This window comes from Pleurodeles waltl, chromosome 3_1 (assembly GCF_031143425.1).
Source record: "Pleurodeles waltl isolate 20211129_DDA chromosome 3_1, aPleWal1.hap1.20221129, whole genome shotgun sequence".
In the NCBI taxonomy this organism is placed as follows: domain Eukaryota; kingdom Metazoa; phylum Chordata; class Amphibia; order Caudata; family Salamandridae; genus Pleurodeles; species Pleurodeles waltl.
The window spans coordinates 1,841,864,753-1,841,884,935 of NC_090440.1; the positions used below are offsets into that span (position 1 = coordinate 1,841,864,753).

Below are 20,183 nucleotides of genomic sequence, written 5' to 3' on the forward strand. Positions count from 1 at the left end.
TCCTATTGTAACTATACATTGTTTGCACTGTTTTCTAAGACTATACTGCATATTTTTGCTATTGTGTATATATATCTTGTGTATATTTCCTATCCTCTCACTGAGGGTACACTCTAAGATACTTTGGCATATTGTCATAAAAATAAAGTACCTTTATTTTTAGTATAACTGTGTATTGTGTTTTCTTATGCTATTGTGCAAGTGACACTTGTGGTACTGTAGTAGCTTCACACGTCTCCTAGTTCAGCCTAAGCTGCTCTGCTAAGCTACCATTATCTATCAGCCTAAGCTGCTGGACACCCTATACACTAATAAGGGATAACTGGGCCTGGTGCAAGGTGCAAGTACCCCTTGGTACTCACTACAAGCCAGTCCAGCCTCCTACATTGGTTGTGCAGCGGTGGGATAAGTGCTTGAGACTACTTACCACTCTTGTCATTGTACTTTTCATAAGAGAAAAATATACAAAACAAGGTCAGTGTATATACACATAGCCAAAAAGTTTTGCATTTCCTCTTTTCACTCTTTTCTAAGTGCTGAAAAGTACTTCTAAACTTTCAAAAAGTTCTTAAAAGTTTAACAAGTTTTTTCTGTCTTTCCAAAAAGTTCTGAAAACTTTTTTCTCTTTTTCTATCACTTTAACTCTCTCTAAAAAATGTCTGGCACAGGAAAAAATTTTGAACTGTCCAAACTTGCATATGATCACCTTAGCTGGAAAGGAGCAAGGAGTCTCTGCATAGAGAGAGGTTTGAGTGTAGGGAAGAATCCTTCCTTAGAACTGTTAATTAATATGCTTAGAGTACAGGATAAGGACATAAGTGCCCAATCTGTAGAAAAAGTAGCTAATGGTTCTCAATCTGATCCAGGGACTCCCCCAGGAAAAGGTTCAGGAAAGAAACTTCTCAGCCTGCCCATTACTAGACAGTCTAGCATAGTTGGTACAGAGGTTGAATCACACCATACTGATGATGTGATCTCACATTATGCTGGTAGCCAAGCTGTTAGGGTGCCCTCTGTAAGGGACAGGTCTCCTTCTGTTCATTCCCATCACACCTCTGTATCTAGAAATGTCCCTCCCACCCACCCTGATGACAGATTGTTAGAAAGGGAGCTCAATAGATTGAGAGTGGAACAAACCAGACTGAAGCTCAAGAAGCAACAGCTGGATTTGGATAGACAGTCTTTAGAAATAGAGAGGGAAAGACAGAAGTTGGGTTTAGATACCCATGGTGGCAGCAGCAGTATTCCCCATAGTCATCCTGCAAAAGAGCATGATTCCAGGAATCTGCATAAGATAGTTCCCCCTTACAAGGAGGGGGATGACATTAACAAGTGGTTTGCTGCACTTGAGAGGGCCTGTGCTGTACAGGATGTCCCTCAAAGGCAGTGGGCTGCTATCCTATGGCTATCATTTAGTGGAAAGGGTAGGGATAGACTCCTTACTGTGAAAGAAAGTGATGCCAATAATTTTACAGTTCTTAAGAATGCACTCCTGGATGGTTATGGCTTAACCACTGAACAGTACAGGATAAAGTTCAGAGAGACCAAAAAGGAGTCTTCACAAGACTGGGTTGATTTCATTGACCATTCAGTGAAGGCCTTTGAGGGGTGGTTACATGGCAGTAAAGTTACTGATTATGAAAGCCTGTATAACACAATCCTGAGAGAGCATATACTTAATAATTGTGTGTCTGATTTGTTGCACCAGTACCTGGTAGACTCTGATCTGACCTCTCCCCAAGAATTGGGAAAGAAGGCAGACAAATGGGTCAGAACAAGGGTGAACAGAAAAGTTCATACAGGGGGTGACAAAGATGGCAATAAGAAGAAAGATGGTGAAAAATCTCAAGATAAGCATGGGGATAAGGGTAAAACCAAAGATCCCACTTCAAATCTTAAACACTCTTCAGAGGGTGGGGATAAAACAAATTCTTCCTCTTCTTCCCAACCTGCACACATTAAAAAGCCTTGGTGCTGTGTGTGTAAAAACAGAGGCCATAGGCCAGGGGATAAGTCCTGTCCAGGTAAACCCCCTGAGCCTACCACCACTAATACATCAAGCTCTAGTGCCCCTAGCAGTAGTGGTACTAGTGGTGGGACTGCTGGCAACAGTCAAGCAAAGGGTGTAGTTGGGTTCACTTATGGGTCCATAGTGGAAACTGATGTAATCAGTCCCAAGACAGTTTCTGTCACACCTAGTGGCATTGGCCTTGCCACACTGGCTGCTTGTCCCCTTACAATGGATAAGTACAGGCAGACAGTTTCAATAAATGGTGTTGAGGCCTTGGCCTACAGGGACACAGGTGCCAGTTTCACTTTGGTGACTGAAAACCTAGTGCCTCCTGAACAACACATCATTGGACAACAGTATAAGATTATTGATGTCCATAACTCCACTAAGTTTCTTCCCTTAGCTATAATTCAGTTTAGTTGGGGTGGAGTTACTGGCCCTAAGCAGGTGGTGGTATCACCTAGCTTACCTGTAGACTGTCTCTTAGGTAATGACCTAGAGGCCTCAGGTTGGGCTGATGTAGAGTTTTATGCCCATGCAGCCATGCTGGGCATCCCTGAGGAATTGTTCCCTCTCATTTCAAGTGAAATGAAAAAGCAAAGGAGAGAAGGCCTGAAAACTCAGGATCCCTCTCCATCAACAGGTAAAAAGGGTATCACAGTATCCCCTAACCACCCTACCATTCAGGATACTATTCCTGTGGTGGGAGAAACCTCTCCTGGGGTGGCACCTGTTCCAAGGGAATCATCAGCTGGCAAAGCTGGACTCCCTGAGGTGGAAGTACCTCTCTGTGGGATAACTAACATTGGTGAGAAAAACAGCACCATTTTAGTTAACATGGAGCATCCCTCCAACCCTCCCAGAGAAACTTTAGTGCAGAAACCCTGCACTACCTCACAACACTTAGGACAGCATCCCTGCCCTAGTGTGGAGCTCATAGGACAGCATCCCTGCCCTGCTCCAACTCAAGAGAAACAGCATCCCTGTTCTCTCTTCCAGCCAGATGGACAAAGTTTTTGCCCAGCTATGGCTTTTCTGAGACAGCATCCCTGTCTGGCATTTCCATCACTACAAATAGGTTCAGTGGACAATTCCCACTGCTCTAACCTAAAACTTACTGATAGAAACTCTGAAAATACATCTTCACATTGTTGCTTAGCTAAAAAACTTCAAACAGGGTGGTTTACATCCCCACAGGGAAGTAACCATATAGTGGATGATAAAGGGAGTAACCAGTCTATTGCAGAGCTACTCTCTACTTATCACCACTTAGACAATAAAGTCTCAACTGGCCAAGGTTAGCCTTATTGTCCTTCGTTTGGGGGGGGGGTTGTGTGAGAAGGTAGCCTCTTTCTAGCCTTGTTACCCCCACTTTTGGCCTGTTTGTGAGTGTATGTCAGGGTGTTTGTCACTGTTTTCACTGTCTCACTGGGATCCTGATAGCCAGGCCTCAGTGCTCATAGTGAAAACACCATGTTTTCAGTATGGTTGTTATGTGTCACTGGGATCCTGCTGGTCAGGACCCCAGTGCTCATAGGTTTGTGGCCTATATGTATGTGTCACTGGGACCCTGTCACACAGGGCCCCAGTGCTCATAGGTGTGCATGTGTATGTTCCCTGTGTGGTGCCTAACTGTCTCACTGAGGCTCTGCTAACCAGAACCTCAGTGGTTATGCTCTCTCATTACTTTCAAATTGTCACTGACAGGCTAGTGACCATTTTTACCAATTTACATTGGCTTACTGGAACACCCTTATAATTCCCTAGTATATGGTACTGAGGTACCCAGGGTATTGGGGTTCCAGGAGATCCCTATGGGCTGCAGCATTTCTTTTGCCACCCATAGGGAGCTCTGACAATTCTTACACAGGCCTGCCACTGCAGCCTGAGTGAAATAACGTCCACGTTATTTCACAGCCATTTTACACTGCACTTAAGTAACTTATAAGTCACCTATATGTCTAACCTTTACCTGGTAAAGGTTAGGTGCAAAGTTACTTAGTGTGAGGGCACCCTGGCACTAGCCAAGGTGCCCCCACATTGTTCAGAGCCAATTCACTGAACTTTGTGAGTGCGGGGACACCATTACACGCGTGCACTACATATAGGTCACTACCTATATGTAGCTTCACCATGGTAACTCCGAATATGGCCATGTAACATGTCTATGATCATGGAATTGCCCCCTCTATGCCATCCTGGCATTGTTGGTACAATTCCATGATCCCAGTGGTCTGTAGCACAGACCCTGGTGCTGCTGCCAACCCCTCAGACAGGCAGCTGCCCTCCTGGGGTCCAGCCAGGCCTGGCCCAGGATGGCAGAACAAAGAACTTCCTCTGAGAGAGGGTGTGACACCCTCTCCCTTTGGAAAATGGTGTGAAGGCAGGGGAGGAGTAGCCTCCCCCAGCCTCTGGAAATGCTTTGTTGGGCACAGGTGTGCCCAATTCTGCATAAGCCAGTCTACACCGGTTCAGGGACCCCTTAGCCCCTGCTCTGGCGCGAAACTGGACAAAGGAAAGGGGAGTGACCACTCCCCTGACCTGCACCTCCCCTGGGAGGTGTCCAGAGCTCCTCCAGTGTGCTCCAGACCTCTGCCATCTTGGAAACAGAGGTGCTGCTGGCACACTGGACTGCTCTGAGTGGCCAGTGCCACCAGGTGACGTCAGAGACTCCTGCTGATAGGCTCCTTCAGGTGTTAGTAGCCTTTCCTCTCTCCTAGGTAGCCAAACCCTCTTTTCTGGCTATTTAGGGTCTCTGTCTCTGGGGAAACTTTAGATAACGAATGCATGAGCTCAGCCGAGTTCCTCTGCATCTCCCTCTTCACCTTCTGATAAGGAATCGACCGCTGACCGCGCTGGAAGCCTGCAAACCTGCAACATAGTAGCAAAGACGACTACTGCAACTCTGTAACGCTGATCCTGCCGCCTTCTCGACTGTTTTCCTGCTTGTGCATGCTGTGGGGGTAGTCTGCCTCCTCTCTGCACCAGAAACTCCGAAGAAATCTCCCGTGGGTCGACGGAATCTTCCCCCTGCAACCGCAGGCACCAAAAAGCTGCATCTCCGGTCCCTTGGGTCTCCTCTCAGCACGACGAGCGAGGTCCCTCGAATCCAGCGACACCGTCCAAGTGACTCCCACAGTCCAGTGACTCTTCAGCCCAAGTTTGGTGGAGGTAAGTCCTTGCCTCACCTCGCTGGGCTGCATTGCTGGGAACCGCGACTTTGCAAACTACTCCGGCCCCTGTGCACTTCCGGCGGAAATCCTTCGTGCACAGCCAAGCCTGGGTCCACGGCACTCTAACCTGCATTGCATGACTTTCTAAGTTGGTCTCCGGCGACGTGGGACTCCTTTGTGCAACTTCGGCGAGCACCGTTTCACGCATCCTCGTAGTGCCTGCTTCTGGCACTTCTCCGGGTGCTACCTGCTTCAGTGAGGGCTCTTTGTCTTGCTCGACGTCCCCTCTCTCTGCAGGTCCAATTTGCGACCTCCTGGTCCCTCCTGGGCCCCAGCAGCGTCCAAAAACGCCAAACGCACGATTTGCGTGTAGCAAGGCTTGTTGGCGTCCATCCGGCGGGAAAACACTTCTGCACGACTCTCCAAGGCGTGGGGGATCCATCCTCCAAAGGGGAAGTCTCTAGCCCTTGTCGTTCCTGCAGTATTCACAGTTCTTCAGCCCAGTAAGAGCTTCTTTGCACCAACCGCTGGCATTTCTTGGGCATCTGCCCATCTCCGAGCTGCTTGTGACTTTTGGACTTGGTCCCCTTGTTCCACAGGTACCTTCAGACAGGAATCCATCGTTGTTGCATTGCTGATTTGTGTTTTCCTTGCATTCTCCCTCTAACACGACTATTTTGTCCTTAGGGGAACTTTAGTGCACTTTGCACTCACTTTTCAGGGTCTTGGGGAGGGTTATTTTTCTAACTCTCACTATTTTCTAATAGTCCCAGCGACCCTCTACAAGGTCACATAGGTTTGGGGTCCATTCGTGGTTCGCATTCCACTTTTGGAGTATATGGTTTGTGTTGCCCCTATCCCTATGTTTCCCCATTGCATCCTATTGTAACTATACATTGTTTGCACTGTTTTCTAAGACTATACTGCATATTTTTGCTATTGTGTATATATATCTTGTGTATATTTCCTATCCTCTCACTGAGGGTACACTCTAAGATACTTTGGCATATTGTCATAAAAATAAAGTACCTTTATTTTTAGTATAACTGTGTATTGTGTTTTCTTATGCTATTGTGCAAGTGACACTTGTGGTACTGTAGTAGCTTCACACGTCTCCTAGTTCAGCCTAAGCTGCTCTGCTAAGCTACCATTATCTATCAGCCTAAGCTGCTGGACACCCTATACACTAATAAGGGATAACTGGGCCTGGTGCAAGGTGCAAGTACCCCTTGGTACTCACTACAAGCCAGTCCAGCCTCCTACAGATTGATAATAGACAAAGCATCTATTACAGTGACATTAAGCAGTTAGAATTCAGAAGATTTTACCTGAATCAACCTCAGAGATTTTGATCTGTCTCATTGGTATAAGACATTGCAATCTGATGTGATGAATTGATTTGCCATCAGAGAGGGAGGGGGGGCTGGTGCAGCTGAGATGTGGCTGTCACCTTTGATTTATATGTGGCCATAAAGGCGTTATAGTGTGTAGATTGATAACAAGCTAATTGTAAAGTGATGCACTAAAAGTCCATTTTGATGTGCATTCACTGCAGTGTAGAATTTCAATGTGTGTGGTATAACCATATTAATTGAAATATAATTATTTATTTTCATTTCATATGTTTGTTTATGATATTAGAGAATAGATATCTTTGAAACAATAATGAATTTCATAATGGACGTGCACTAAATGTCATGGGCTAATGTTGAAAATTGTAGTTCCCGACCACATTTACTGATGTACTAACAAGTTGTTTTACTTTTGTAATTTACTGTAACCTGACATTTGAATTGGAATTATTATTGACAGTTTTATAATTGAGAGGTTTATATGTCTGATTAATCTAAATGAAGTTGCCATTTTAATTCTGTTTTAGCTTAGTCTTGTTAGGTCTGCTAGGTCCCAGTCTCATAGAATGTGGGAAAACTTTCTTTTTGCTAACATCATTTATTTCAGATTTTGTTCACACGAAATGTTAGTTTAAAAAAAAAGATGTGCTATGTTCATAGAAAGCCTGAGAAATGAACCTCGAAGATAGTGCATGGAGAAACAGGGAATATGAATAGTGGTCAGTATGTTACAAAGTCGTACAGGACACCAAGGACAGACACTTTCCCAGGACGGCATTGGGAACTTCTAGCCATGTTTCAAATGTCTGTTGTATGATGCAAGAGGACAGGACAAAGAAATCTTCAGATCTATATGGCATTTCCAACGGACAAATTATCACGCACTTTAGACTTTAATTTATCATTTTGAGTTAGCTGCAGTAGGAGAGAGTAAGAGAGAACCCTTGGACTTTGAGAGGTAGAGACCACTTTGCTATTTCCCCACACTTTTCCCAGATGCTTACTGAGAGAATTTAGATTTTCTTTGACCCATAAGAAGACTCTTGATCAAGCTTCTGAGATGCTGACATCTTCCATTTTTATTTACGTTTAGCAAACCATTGTTAGCTTCATTTTGCCCAGATGTCATTTTTCCAACTTCTTTTTGTCCTTTATTTTCTTTTTATCTTTTGTCCCCATGTTTTGTAGCCCAGCACATCAATTAGTGACTTGCTGTCTTTGAGGGATCCCCATTGTTTCGTTAGCTAATTAGATTATTGAAATTTGTACTAGTGCTTAGATGGGTTGGACAGTGCTTATGTACTGAGCACCAAGTGTTGTTATTTTTGCTTTGTATTTGAGTTATTGAGAGTTTAGTTGGTTTAATGTTAATAAGATTCTGTTTCTTTCAGAGGTTTGGGCACACAAAGGTGTTACTATATCTCTACAGCCTGGTTTTGAGAATTGCATATATTAACCTGAGTATACATTTGTAATATCACTCTTTATTTTTGATTTGGGTTTGCAGTGTGTAGCCAGATTGGTCATACTGTAAATTGAATGTTGATTGATGTCATGCTAATTACTCTTACCCCCTGCTAGGGTGAAAAGATTTGTCAACTTTATTTAGAGCATACCTGAAATAATCCATCACATGTGTGAGCTGTATTGCAAGCTATATCAGAGGTCGCTCGGAGAGGTGCAGGACTGAGTCAATTCCTTCTAAATATCTTAATGCTAGAGAAAATACCTACCAGTATTGAGACTTAAAGCAACCAGATTTGTGATGGCAGTGTCGACTCTGAGTACATGCACATGAAGCCAGCTGAAAACCACCATTAAAGAACTGGGCATTGCATTTTTTAATAAAAACATTTATTATGCTTTTCCGTATGAAATGAATCAACAACCAGACAAGAAGCTTACACAGATGGATAGCTTTCCACACTGGCACCCCACGATTGTAACAAAAAGGCCCTGTAACTGAGTGTGTTACATTGACATCTGTGAAGTGAATGAAGACAGACAGACCACAGGCAGATGAGGCATCAGAAACAACCTCACTAACAACTTGTGGACAAGCGCTGTTAATCCTTTACGTTAGTACAATTCAATACCCCTGCATTGGAGTTTCAGAAAGTGGAAATACATCAGCAATTAGCACCATAATTTTCTTTCTTTTACGCTTCCCTATTGTAGTGGTCTCAGCAACAGAGAAGTACAGAAGCACCAACAATTATGGAATTAAAATCCATGGATAAAAGGACTTTTGGGTGTTTGGTTCCCATCTTCTGCTGTATTTAGTTGTGATTTGCACGGACACATTTTTCAATTTTACGAATTTGTGCCATTTTGAAATTTTCTCTTTCATAGTGTTTTGAGTGAGCTATCAAACTTAACCCAGTTTCTGTCCACGATGAGGTAGATTAAACAACACCATTCTTGTTTGATTTGTGAGCTTCATCCTGGTTAGGAAAGATGGGCCAAGTTTGACGTTGGGGCTCATCAGTGCTTATTTTTTTTTAAAAAGGAGAACATTCAACTTTATAACTCAGTGTCGTTTCTAAACGTTGACATTTATTTAGCACCACTGGGGGCATTTTGTGAAAAAAACAATTGGTAAAAAAATAGAGTAAAAGACTTTGTACTGTATTTTGTGTTGTAGCAAAATACCTCAAAAAATAGCCTCTAACACCTAGTTATTTGTTTTCGATTTCCAAACTTTTGGCAAATAAATAACTGGCGTACAGTTGACGAGTCGCACCGGATGGCAATCTTAAAAGAAAATATAGGGGACATGGATGTGATGTGAAACATAGGCTATGGTTTAAGGTAAAGCAGTGTCTTTCATTTACAAGAAGCAAACTGGGCCAATGTCCACACCAAATTCTTGCTCAGGGCCGCCAATGTCCAAAGGTGCAATGTCCACAATCGGCAACCGCATTGTCTTGCGTGTTCTGTACTCAAAGACTGTTTTACCCCATTCTCCTGTGTGCCTCTGTAAAGAATGAAAATAAAATCACCTATAAGTAAAATATAATACCACGCAATAATTATCTTAGATTTGCAGACAACATAAACATGAGGATTTAAGCTGCGCTATTTTTTTCTCCACACTGCCCCCCCATACGTTTACACAATTCTTTGAGCAAATGGGGTATAAAATGTTTATAATTCTGGTCCTGAAATTCATAAGGGCTCACCTATGTCACCCCATAGAACAGTCCAGTACAAAATAAGGAAAAGGCTTATTTAATTCTGACTTTTAGCTCTATCATTGCGTGGACGTATCATCCTGCGAGTAATAACTAAACTGGAACAAAGATTCTCATTTTCATAGGTCATGCTGCTCATTTCAGAGTTCTGATGACAGAGGCGGGATCTCACAAATGTACAACACTTTGGAACAGATGTACGAAGCATTATTCCAGTCGCAAATGGCCCAGCAGGTCATTTACAATTGAAAATATGCTTTTTTCTATGTACTAAATTAAAATGAGACTCGATAACTTGTTTACCGAATCACATTTTGCTTTTGAGATTCAGTATTAGGAGGGAGCGTGTTTAGGGATTCCCTTCCTAATACCAAATCGCACTGGCATGTAGGAATGTTTTACGACTGTGAATGCAGTCGCAAAACATTCACAGTTACCCCCAACTTTAAGTTGGTGGCAAACAATTCACAAACGGGAAGGGGTCCCCAGGGACCCCTTACACTTTATGAATGGAAGCGTCAATATTTTTTCAGAGCAGGTGTGGTCCCAAGGACCACTGAGAGTGAGTGAGAGTGAAAAAATACTTTATTGGTTAATAAAAACCATAAAACATCTAAAACATAAAAAAGGGCAGGTTAACAGTACCAAATATGTTCTTACCCATTCGCCCATAACCACCTTTGAGTCCTCCCAATTAACATACAAACTATTATGATGGATAAAGTGCAAATTCAAGGTTAAAGTACAGTACAAAGGTAACAAGCAGCACCCAACATTGAGACAATAAAACACCATTGTAATAAAAACACCATCTTTATAAAAGACCTGATGCGCTGGGACAATAATGATAAAAGTACAACCTAGCCCTCTCTCAATTGTTTCAAAATGCCTAAAGGGTTGGGAACAGGTGTTAAGTGGTAAGTGTTAAGTGGGTTGCTTCCCCCATTTGAAGTTTTATCCAAAAAGCATCTAAAACACCCCTTACCTTGACCTAGAAGAGGGATGCTCAGCAGGAAAACCTATCCAATTCCATTAACCATAAAAACCAAGATGAAAATATTTGTCTGAACAGCCCCTTCTCCTTCATTAAAGGAAGCGGGGCGAGGCAATCAGCGAGGCAAAGATTCTCAGGAACTGAACTAGTCTAATATTCATTGCTTGGGTCAAGTGCTGTCATGGCAGCTGGCCTACAGGATCAGACTCCTAGGGCATTAAATTCCTTCTCAATAGCTCCCTTCTCTGGCTTACCAGGACTGGACATATACAGACCACATGGGTTAATGTCTCCCTAGCCTGATGGCATAGCCTATAATCCTGCAGATATGTCCCAACCTCCTTTTTCCATTGAGGTAGGAAATCAAGGGTTGTAAGATCACCCAATCTTAATTGCAAAAGTCTCTGTTTGATTTTCAGAGATAGAGGAGCAGACAGGGTCACGGACCACTGTCTACTCTGAAAAAGTGATAATAAATGTTTTCATTTTTTTTTTTAAATGCACCTCGTTTTCCTTTAAGGAAAACGGGCTGCATTAAAAAACTGCTTTATTTAAAAGCAGTCACAGACATGGTGGTCTGCTGTCCCTAGCAGGCCACCATCCCTGTGAGTATGGCCATTCCCAATGGGGTCGCAAATTGCAACCTACCTCATAAAAATTGATATGGTAGGTCTTTATGTCCCCATTGGAAATCACTAAATATGTCTGAGACACATTTGTACAATTTATTTTGTGAGTCTCTAATTACGACTCACAAAAAGTCGCAATTAAAGACTTGCAAAATGAAATGGACTATATAGCTTGCCCTTTGCGAGATTCATTACCAGTGGAGCACACCACATGTTACCACACAACCATGCGAAGTACCATCTAGTCTCATAATATACATCATAGAATTGTAAGTCAGTAAATATCAACAAGTAGACTCAATAAGGGAGATGATTTCCAAGTGGTGTCATAGACAATAAGAGGAAAGCTTCAGTGTTCTAGAGCATTACTCACCAAAAAAAGGTCATACAGACAGTACGAGCAAAGATTCATGGACAGTAAGAGAAAAGCTTCAGTGCTCTGGAGCATTGCTCACAAAAATAAGGTCATATAGACAATAAGAGTAAATCTTCAGTATCACTCACAAAACGTCACTCACACAAGCAAGGTAGAACTCACTCTTTCATTTCAATTTTATGTTGGGTGTGTTTACCCATTATCCCTTCCTACTAAGTGAGATTTAAAAATGTCATGAGTTTAAAACCTAAAGTCATGTTTAAGCATCATGAAGATTCATGAATTTAAATCAGGAGCTGCTTTTCACTTTACTTCTTGCGTGCTACTTCTTAATATACTTCTTAAACAGTTTCATGGAAAATCTTTGCACAGAGCAATTATATGCTCCTTGTAGCTAAATCCTAGAGTCAAATATCACCTCATGTTCAATGTTGCATTTCACAGGGTGGATAAAGGCCTCAATCCTGGGATCGGGAGTCATAGGTGACAGAGATAGAAGGATAGGTGTCTAGTGCCAGGAACCATTTTTGGTAACAGACATGCTTGATAAAATGTCCCATCATCTGCATGATTAACATATTGCTGTTGTTCTTGATGACACATCTGCTTGAATCTCAAAGACTAAAAGGAAAGGTGTGTTCTTTAAAGTGTACACAATTTGAATGATTGAGAGTGACTTACAGTGCAGCCATCTTCCAGAACGGAATATGCAAATTTACTGTTCCCTTCAGCCTTCAGTTCGCTTTCCACTGAAGTCATAAGCTTCACTGCCTTCTTTACATTTCCGTTCTCTTGGTCCATGTAAGCAATGCTATTCTTGCAGTGGTAGGTGATATTCTGAGATGCACGGCTAGAAAGGATTCGGAGGAATGCAATTTGGACTTCAGAGACATCTTCTGGAAGATCAGCATCCCCATAGCTGAACTGTAGAAGAAAGGAACATAACAAATCTTGGTTTTGTACAGAACACCCACTTAGTGACCTTAGGTTGCTCTTGGATATGACAGTCACATAGCATTAAATAGTACAAACAGTGCCAAACATTTAGTAGAATGTGCATGGGTCTATTTCAACATGGAATTTTTCAGATGCTGAAATATGCCAAAATCTCTCAGTGAAACTACAAGGAAGAATGATGATTTACCAAGGGAAATGGACCGTTAATCGACTCCCCTGCTAATTTCTCATTATTCAGGGAACCACAAGGTTCATATTGTAATTCCCAGTAAGTGAGCCCCTTAAACATGCCTGAATCAGCAACTCTGGTAGTAGCAATGACTTCACAAGACCACTTCTCTGGCACTCATAATGAGGTTTTTAGTTATTAAACCTAACCAGAGGATTGCTTGGGTAAATCAAGTGCAACTAGACTCACAGATTTTTTGCACACCTGAACACAGATGTACAAAAACAGCATTTTCCAAACTTTGAATCAGAAATGGTATAACTTTATGCTTGCAAACTATACTTAATAATGCAAAAGGTCCCCTCATATGAGGAGATTGCTACATCACAGGTATATGGAAGGGACTTTGCAAAAGCAGATGGACACATGGGAACCATAACGTTGTGTTATTCATACACCTTTTGCAGGTAGTTTCTACTTTGGAAATACATGTAAATCTCCTTATGTCAAAACTATGATTGCATGCCTTTCCTAAATGGGATTGAGAGGGAAATACCCCCAAAATTCACATAACACAGAAGATATGTTTTTTCAACAGGAAAAATATTTTCCTCTTTGTTTAAAAATAAATTACATATTTTATTTGTTAATGAGTGCAGAAATTCTCCCTTCATCAATTTTATGCTTTGAAGTACTCCAGGATACTTATGGCTGATGTACATTTCTTGGAGTTCTTCCAGGATCCTTTATAAATCACTATAAAGTCAGACACCTGCTCCAAATCTAGGAGTAGATAATATGCATGATTCTTAAGAAAAGCCTTTCGTTGATTTGATCTACATAGGTTAAGGAGTGTATTTATAGATGTGATTCATATGATAAGTAAAAGATAAATTAAGTAACCATTACAAACATGCAGAAGACAGTCTCTTCAAGAGTTAGACCTCTAGGACATAGCAATGTCCTACTTCATATCATGTGTGAAATTAGAATTGGGTCAGCTGGATCGTTAACTGTACGTTGATGTACTGGTCCCACACCAGATCAATTTGACATATTTGCATGTGAGTAGAACACATAATTGGATCAGGCACAGCCCATCTTTACTGCAACCATCACGCTTGTGTGCTGGTTTGCAGCAGAACCAGTCAAATATTGAAAGTAATAAAGGCAAAACAGTCGATCATACGGGGCGCCTAGGAAGCTGGCTCTCTATATGGTGCACTAAAAAGAAGTACACCATTCAGAGAGTCCATGGATGCCCAATTGTTTTGCAGAGGCAAAAGTAGAAAGGACTAATGCTCTATTTTGTGGGAGTGTGGGTGAGCAGTTCGGCTTATCAGAGGGTAGTGCTATGCATTTGCTGTACTCACAGAGGCAATAAACGAGTCACACACTCAAAGAATAAATCTGGGTGCCACCTAAATACTCAATTTAGCGATGTTACAGGGAATGCCAGGTATATGCCAATGGGCTGCCCACCTTTAGGGTGATTTCACCATTCTTATGACCACTTCTGTTGGGAAGCGGGCATAACCTTAACCCTAGTGGCCTAATTCCTTCCAAGCAAGATGGAGGAATTTAAAAAGTGGTTTCCACTTCAGCTTGTCCCCCTTAGGAGGGGGACTGGCATGAAGTAGGCACACCTCCTTATCTGGTCATTTTCCTGCCTGTGCTGCTGCCAAAAGGGGTCAGGACAGGTAGGTCGGCCATCTCCACCATGTGGAGAGACCTTGGTCGCATTTCGAAGGTGGCTAGGCCTTTGAAGCATCTCACCCTGGAGTGTACATCCTGCCTCGGTGAGATGGTAATAAAGCTGCCCAGTGCAGGCTTTTGTCTTGGACTCTCGAGAGCGCAGGGTCTCACCTTGGGTAGGGCCAGAAACGCATCTGAACAGGTAAGGACCATTCAGTCTGCACACTATTAGCTGGTAGGTTTTCAGGGGACAAATCTAAAGTGCCCTCTGTGTCCATGTAATAATAAATCCATCACTGGATTCAGTGGGGGTGGTTCACAGAAGCCATCATGTAGCTGGGGGACTTGTTATGACCAGTGTCCAGCACATGAATTTAAAATGGCTTCCCTGTTCATTTACTATGTCTCAGAATTGACAGGGATCAATCTGCTCGAGCATAGATGCCCGAGCATATACCTGCTCGAGCATATATGCATATCTGCTCGAGCATTTATGCCCTTACTTGTACCCTGATGCACCCTACTCTAGGGGTGACTTACACCTGGCACATGCAGTGATAGAGGACATTGGCATACAGAGGAGTTTGACAGGTCATGTTCTCAATTTAGCCTGCACCAACGCAAGCAGTCTGCAATGGCAGCACTGTCTGGATTTGGTAGGGGTTCCTGGTGGTCGCTCAGCTGGTGCTGCAGCTTTCAGGGACCTTCCTTAGTACCCAAGACCCTGGTACCAGGGGAACCATTTACTAGGGACTTACTGTGGATGCTAAAGTGCTTGTTAATTGTGCAGAGCAACTTGCAGTTTTGGGGAAAGAGATCTGGCACTGGGGACCTGGTTAACAGGGACCCAGTGCACTAACAGTCAAGGCCACATCAGAAACCAGGCAACAAATGGAGGGCTGACATGCCCAAAAGGGTGCTTTCGTACAAGGCATGTCCTAGAACACCAATCAAAATATTGTCATTTTATGAAATAGGTCATGAATAAATGTCATTTTGGCTAAAATAAATAAGTAGTAGTTAAACTCTAAAGTAGCATTTCTTCAATGTGAAATGCTTTAATAACTGTATTTAGAACTGATATTAATAACAAAAACACATCTAAATAGTGCTGCACATTGTCATGTAGAAGAATCTTTGGACTACGCTTTGATTTGCACAGGACAACCTCACAAACTGGATTTTTAATCCATACCTGAAAGCCACCATCCATAGACTCGCCAAACCAAACATGTTTTTTGTCATTTGTTGTGCTAGTCCACCATCTTTTCTTGTGAACAGTGCTTGGGTTAGCATGTACACAGGTCTCTCCAGTTTCCATGTTACAAAATACTTTGATGGCATCCATTTTGCATCCTTGGTTAGGATCAATCCAGTAATAACCTAGGGATATAGAAAGCAGTATAATAACTTCTTAATTCAGAAAGAGACAAAGCAAACAAAGCAAACCTCACTTTTTGTGTTCTATTGCCTGGAATATGGGAAGGGCCACTAAGTAGATTGACCAAATAGTGTATACGTCAGTTACTCTTATGAACAAATTGTGTTACTTCCCATTAATATGATGTCACATTGAATTCATAAAAAATTATTACTATTTTGTACCAACTTTAGTAAAACTATGTGTGACTTATACAAGTATGGTATTATGCAACACTTTACCACTTTCGAATTCAGGATGGCAGAACTTCAGGTCTCTGCAGTTGCGGGATGGATTCTTGCGTGATCCATCAGGGCTAATAATGTTTTCGATCTGGCTGTTAATGGTTTTCAGGGAGGACATGATTTCGTCAGCGCTGACTCTCTGATCTGTTGGCTGGTCACCATACCAGGGGGCTTGCCCGGGTCCCTTTTCTCCACCAAATACTCCCAGCTGCCCAGCACCACCGCCATCACAACAAGGACCAGGTGGTCCTGGAGGACCAGGTTGTCCTGGGGCACCAGCTGGGCCAGACGAGCCCTAAAATGTAAGCATGCACAAGTGATTAATCTTGCATTCCTCTGGTATTTTAATCAACAGACTTAGATAGGAGGGTGCACAGCACAAGTACATCAATGGATCTGGACCATAAATTCTTAAATATAACTTGAAAAGCAGCCAAATGTGATTTAAAGCTGAGATGGACGAGGTAGGATATGGAGCTAGTACCTGAAAAGTGACTGCCATCATACACAGACATCTTTTTGAAACAATGAATGCAAAGTGTTATAGCTGATACAAGTGGTGTTCTACTAGTGTAATCCGTGACATACTTTGTGAGCCTTGACATATTTTGAATCACACTTTTGTAGTAAGAAACTATGAGTGGTCCAAGTTTGGTCTTTCATTCTAATTTGATGTGGCAGACCATACAAGCACCAGAAGTCATACACTAAAGCATGTGTTTGCATCGCTCCTGTGTATGAAGCAAATCAATGCTAAAGGTTTGCTAAGATATGGTCTGTAAAGAATATACATAATACCCACAACCTTCTAAGAAAAAGAGGGTACATAGAACCACTATTACGGATATCTCTAAAATCTGAGGCAGCATTAACCCAGTAAGACCACTACCTTTCCCCCCGGAGCAAACATTGGGGGAAAGAGTCATCAAAGAATGCAGGTAAGTAATAAATGTGCAATGCTGTAAACTACACTTTTTGAGTCATGCCTTTAACTCTATGCTTCAGTACATTGATTCAAATACCAGATAAATCTGGCCGCTCTGTTCCTCCATATTTATTTCACCACTCCACCTCCTGGTGAAAAATACACTGGACAATTTTTGGAAGTTTATTGCTGATGAACATCATTACAATAGTGATGAAGATAAAGTTAGTCCATCATCTATTGCTCTAATTTAAAAAAATTAATAACCAATGCTTGTTATCTTTGGCATTTTCAAGGATTACCTTTATATACAAACTTTGAATTTTAGAAGAAGCAACCTGAAATAGCTAGTAATTCTGAAATTGCAATTTTCCTTTACCTTGATGAAGCTCACTCAAAGACCAGATTAAGTGCCACTTCTATCAGCATTAGATTGTCCTAAAGTGCAAATTATTGTCCTAGAGTGATTACTTACATATGGCATTGTAAGCATTTTCTAGGAGTAGAACTTACATATCCGTAAGGTAGTAGTGGCATGATGCCATGGTACAGAGTCAATCATCTCTATTACAGAGTATCTTTACATGGAGCAGGGCTTGACATGTTCTGCCTAGCAGACAACACAGCCCTCCCAAAGGGTTGTGTATGCCAGTAGGACACATTTGAAAAAAACAAGCTTCATGTCTTTAAAGTCAAATATCACCCCACTGAGCCTTATAAACTTACAATAAATGCATGGATGGGACAACTGTTTCAGCATAAGCACTTGCAATGCAATTTTTCACTAACCTCTGGACCAGTTTCACCTCTGCTACCACGAGGACCTGGAGGACCAATTGGTCCTGGGTAGCCACCATGACCATCTTTGCCAGGGGGACCAGCAGTTCCAGGAGGGCCCTATGACGATGACAAATAAAATGGAATCTCAATGTAAGTTGTCACTTGATGAACAATACATTGAATGGATTATTTATGCTTCTATAGACATTTTTGGTTAGGTTTATAAATGCATTAAAACCTGTTAACCATTTGTATGACATTACACAAGCTTTGAAAATTAATCATGTAATCCATATGTTCAATGGCACATTACAAACAGGCTCATTCTTTCAAAAAAATATTTGAAAATGTTCAAACTTCTAGTTCAATGGTATTTCAAATTTCCCAAACCACTGTAATATCAATGGAGCAATCACATGAAATTTCAATTTTTCCAAATATAATCTAAAGGCAATAATACCTCAAAATCAAATCGAACATGTGTAAAAGCCACACTGCTATTGCTATAAAATTGACATGTTTTGGCATTGCTGTTTATTCCACTTTTTAATTTTCAGCAAGATCACAGTTTGGTCAGTTCTGAGAGACATGCACTTTCTCATTTTATGATAATCAAATAAGTTGTCATATTGACTTAACAGTAGAATATTGTGATGAATCACACAACAATCATCCAGTGGTCAGATTTTAGATTCATGTCACTGAAACATTCAACACTGTGTGCGGACAGTTAAGTCTTTGCACTGGGCAGGGTCTGGGACAGAATTCTGTAACGCAACAAGTGTGCTGTTCCTAGTGGTGGCTCAAATGTGCACCAGCACTGAGGGGAAGCAATGATTCCCCTGGAAGCACTTACAGTGAGAGACTGCTTTCATCTGAAGGAAAGTGTCAGGGATGTCCATGGGACCTCCATTCTCCATGTCAATGTGTACCCATGGAGGACACACTGAGTGTGAGCCCCCTCAATGCAGAACATTCAATGCCACCCACCACTACAACAGTTTATTTGCCTACGAGTCTGTGTCTGTAATACGGTGAAGGCACAGAGGCAAAGTGTCTCCTCATTTTCCTGAGGCCACGTCCCCATGCAAATTAAGGCATGTCGCTTTGAGATTGTGCTGCCATGAATGTAGAGCCAGGGATGTCTGTGTTAGAGAAGGAGCCCTACATATGTCTGTGGCCCCTTCTGTAATATTAAACTGACCAATAGCAGAGAAAGCGGGCGCACATGCCTATTGTGCCCCCATGGCTCTTGATGTTATATGATTTGAGGTTTTAAAATCATAGCTTGTGCAAAAATAAATAGACTTCTTGTTCCAGGTATGGCATACATTTTTAACGTTACCCCATTAATGTACATGGAAGCTGCTGCACTTACCCTGGGACCAGCAGTTCCTGGACTTCCATTGGCACCTTGATGGCCAGAAGCTCCCTGAAAAGTACAAGAAAGCAAAATACATTAAATCATTGTTTAGGTCATAAGGAAGATGCTGCTGGGCAAACAAATCATGATATGTATCTAAGGCCTTTCAAAGATATGTATGCCACCTTATTTATAAAGTATTATTAAAATATATGTAAATCAAATATACCAATGAAACCTGAGTGTGCTCCAACCTGCTGAATGTTGTGATGTGATGTTTGCCTTGTAAGAATGTGTGAATAGCGTCTAAGAATTAGCTGTATAGACCGATATAAAATTAACTTATCTGAATGAAGCTGGACGTACTTTAAGACAACAAGCCAAGCAATGCAGCATAATACATCACCTGAAGTCTGAATCTATGTAAGCTTTATTGTGGAACACTAGTTTGCTGACCAAACCTTCCTTCTATGGAGCTAAGTCTTGAAAATGATGTTGACTTTCGAAGTAGCCTGCACACACAATGATGTATGTCATGGAACAGGCAAGACAATATGTTGAAATAATGAAACAATGTGTTTTCCATCGTTTTTAATGTAAAGATTAATCAAATAAATCATTCATAAAGAAGCACCTACATTTATAGGTGTCTTGCCAACTATTACTTCTAATTCGTTTTATTTATTTTATTTTAATTAATTTAATTATTACAACGATAAAAACGTAACTTATTCTAAGTAAGGTTTTCTTTCCAGCAGTTGGTCAGTATTGCTCATAATTCCATCACTCATAAAAATATATAGGAGAAAATTGTTTTGCTCATTCTTGGATTTCATATATTCATCAGATCAATATAGAAATTTAGTTTGTGCACTAAATTGCCTCAGTGTCCCAGCAGTA

General features: G+C 41.6%; 1 protein-coding gene across 1 annotated transcript in view; it reads right to left on the minus strand.

Moving 5' to 3' along the window:
• Window positions 1-9,027: 9,027 nt before the first annotated feature.
• COL3A1 (collagen type III alpha 1 chain) overlaps window positions 9,028-20,183 on the minus strand; it is a 124,095-nt gene continuing 112,939 nt past the window's right edge. The window contains exons 46-51 of the mRNA XM_069225930.1: window positions 19,299-19,352; window positions 17,930-18,037; window positions 16,213-16,510; window positions 15,746-15,933; window positions 12,411-12,653; window positions 9,028-9,513 (exon numbers count right to left, since the gene is read on the minus strand). Of these exons, the coding sequence (XP_069082031.1) occupies window positions 9,367-9,513; window positions 12,411-12,653; window positions 15,746-15,933; window positions 16,213-16,510; window positions 17,930-18,037; window positions 19,299-19,352 (1,038 nt within the window). The 3' untranslated portion in view covers window positions 9,028-9,366. The remainder of the gene's footprint in view (window positions 9,514-12,410; window positions 12,654-15,745; window positions 15,934-16,212; window positions 16,511-17,929; window positions 18,038-19,298; window positions 19,353-20,183) is intronic.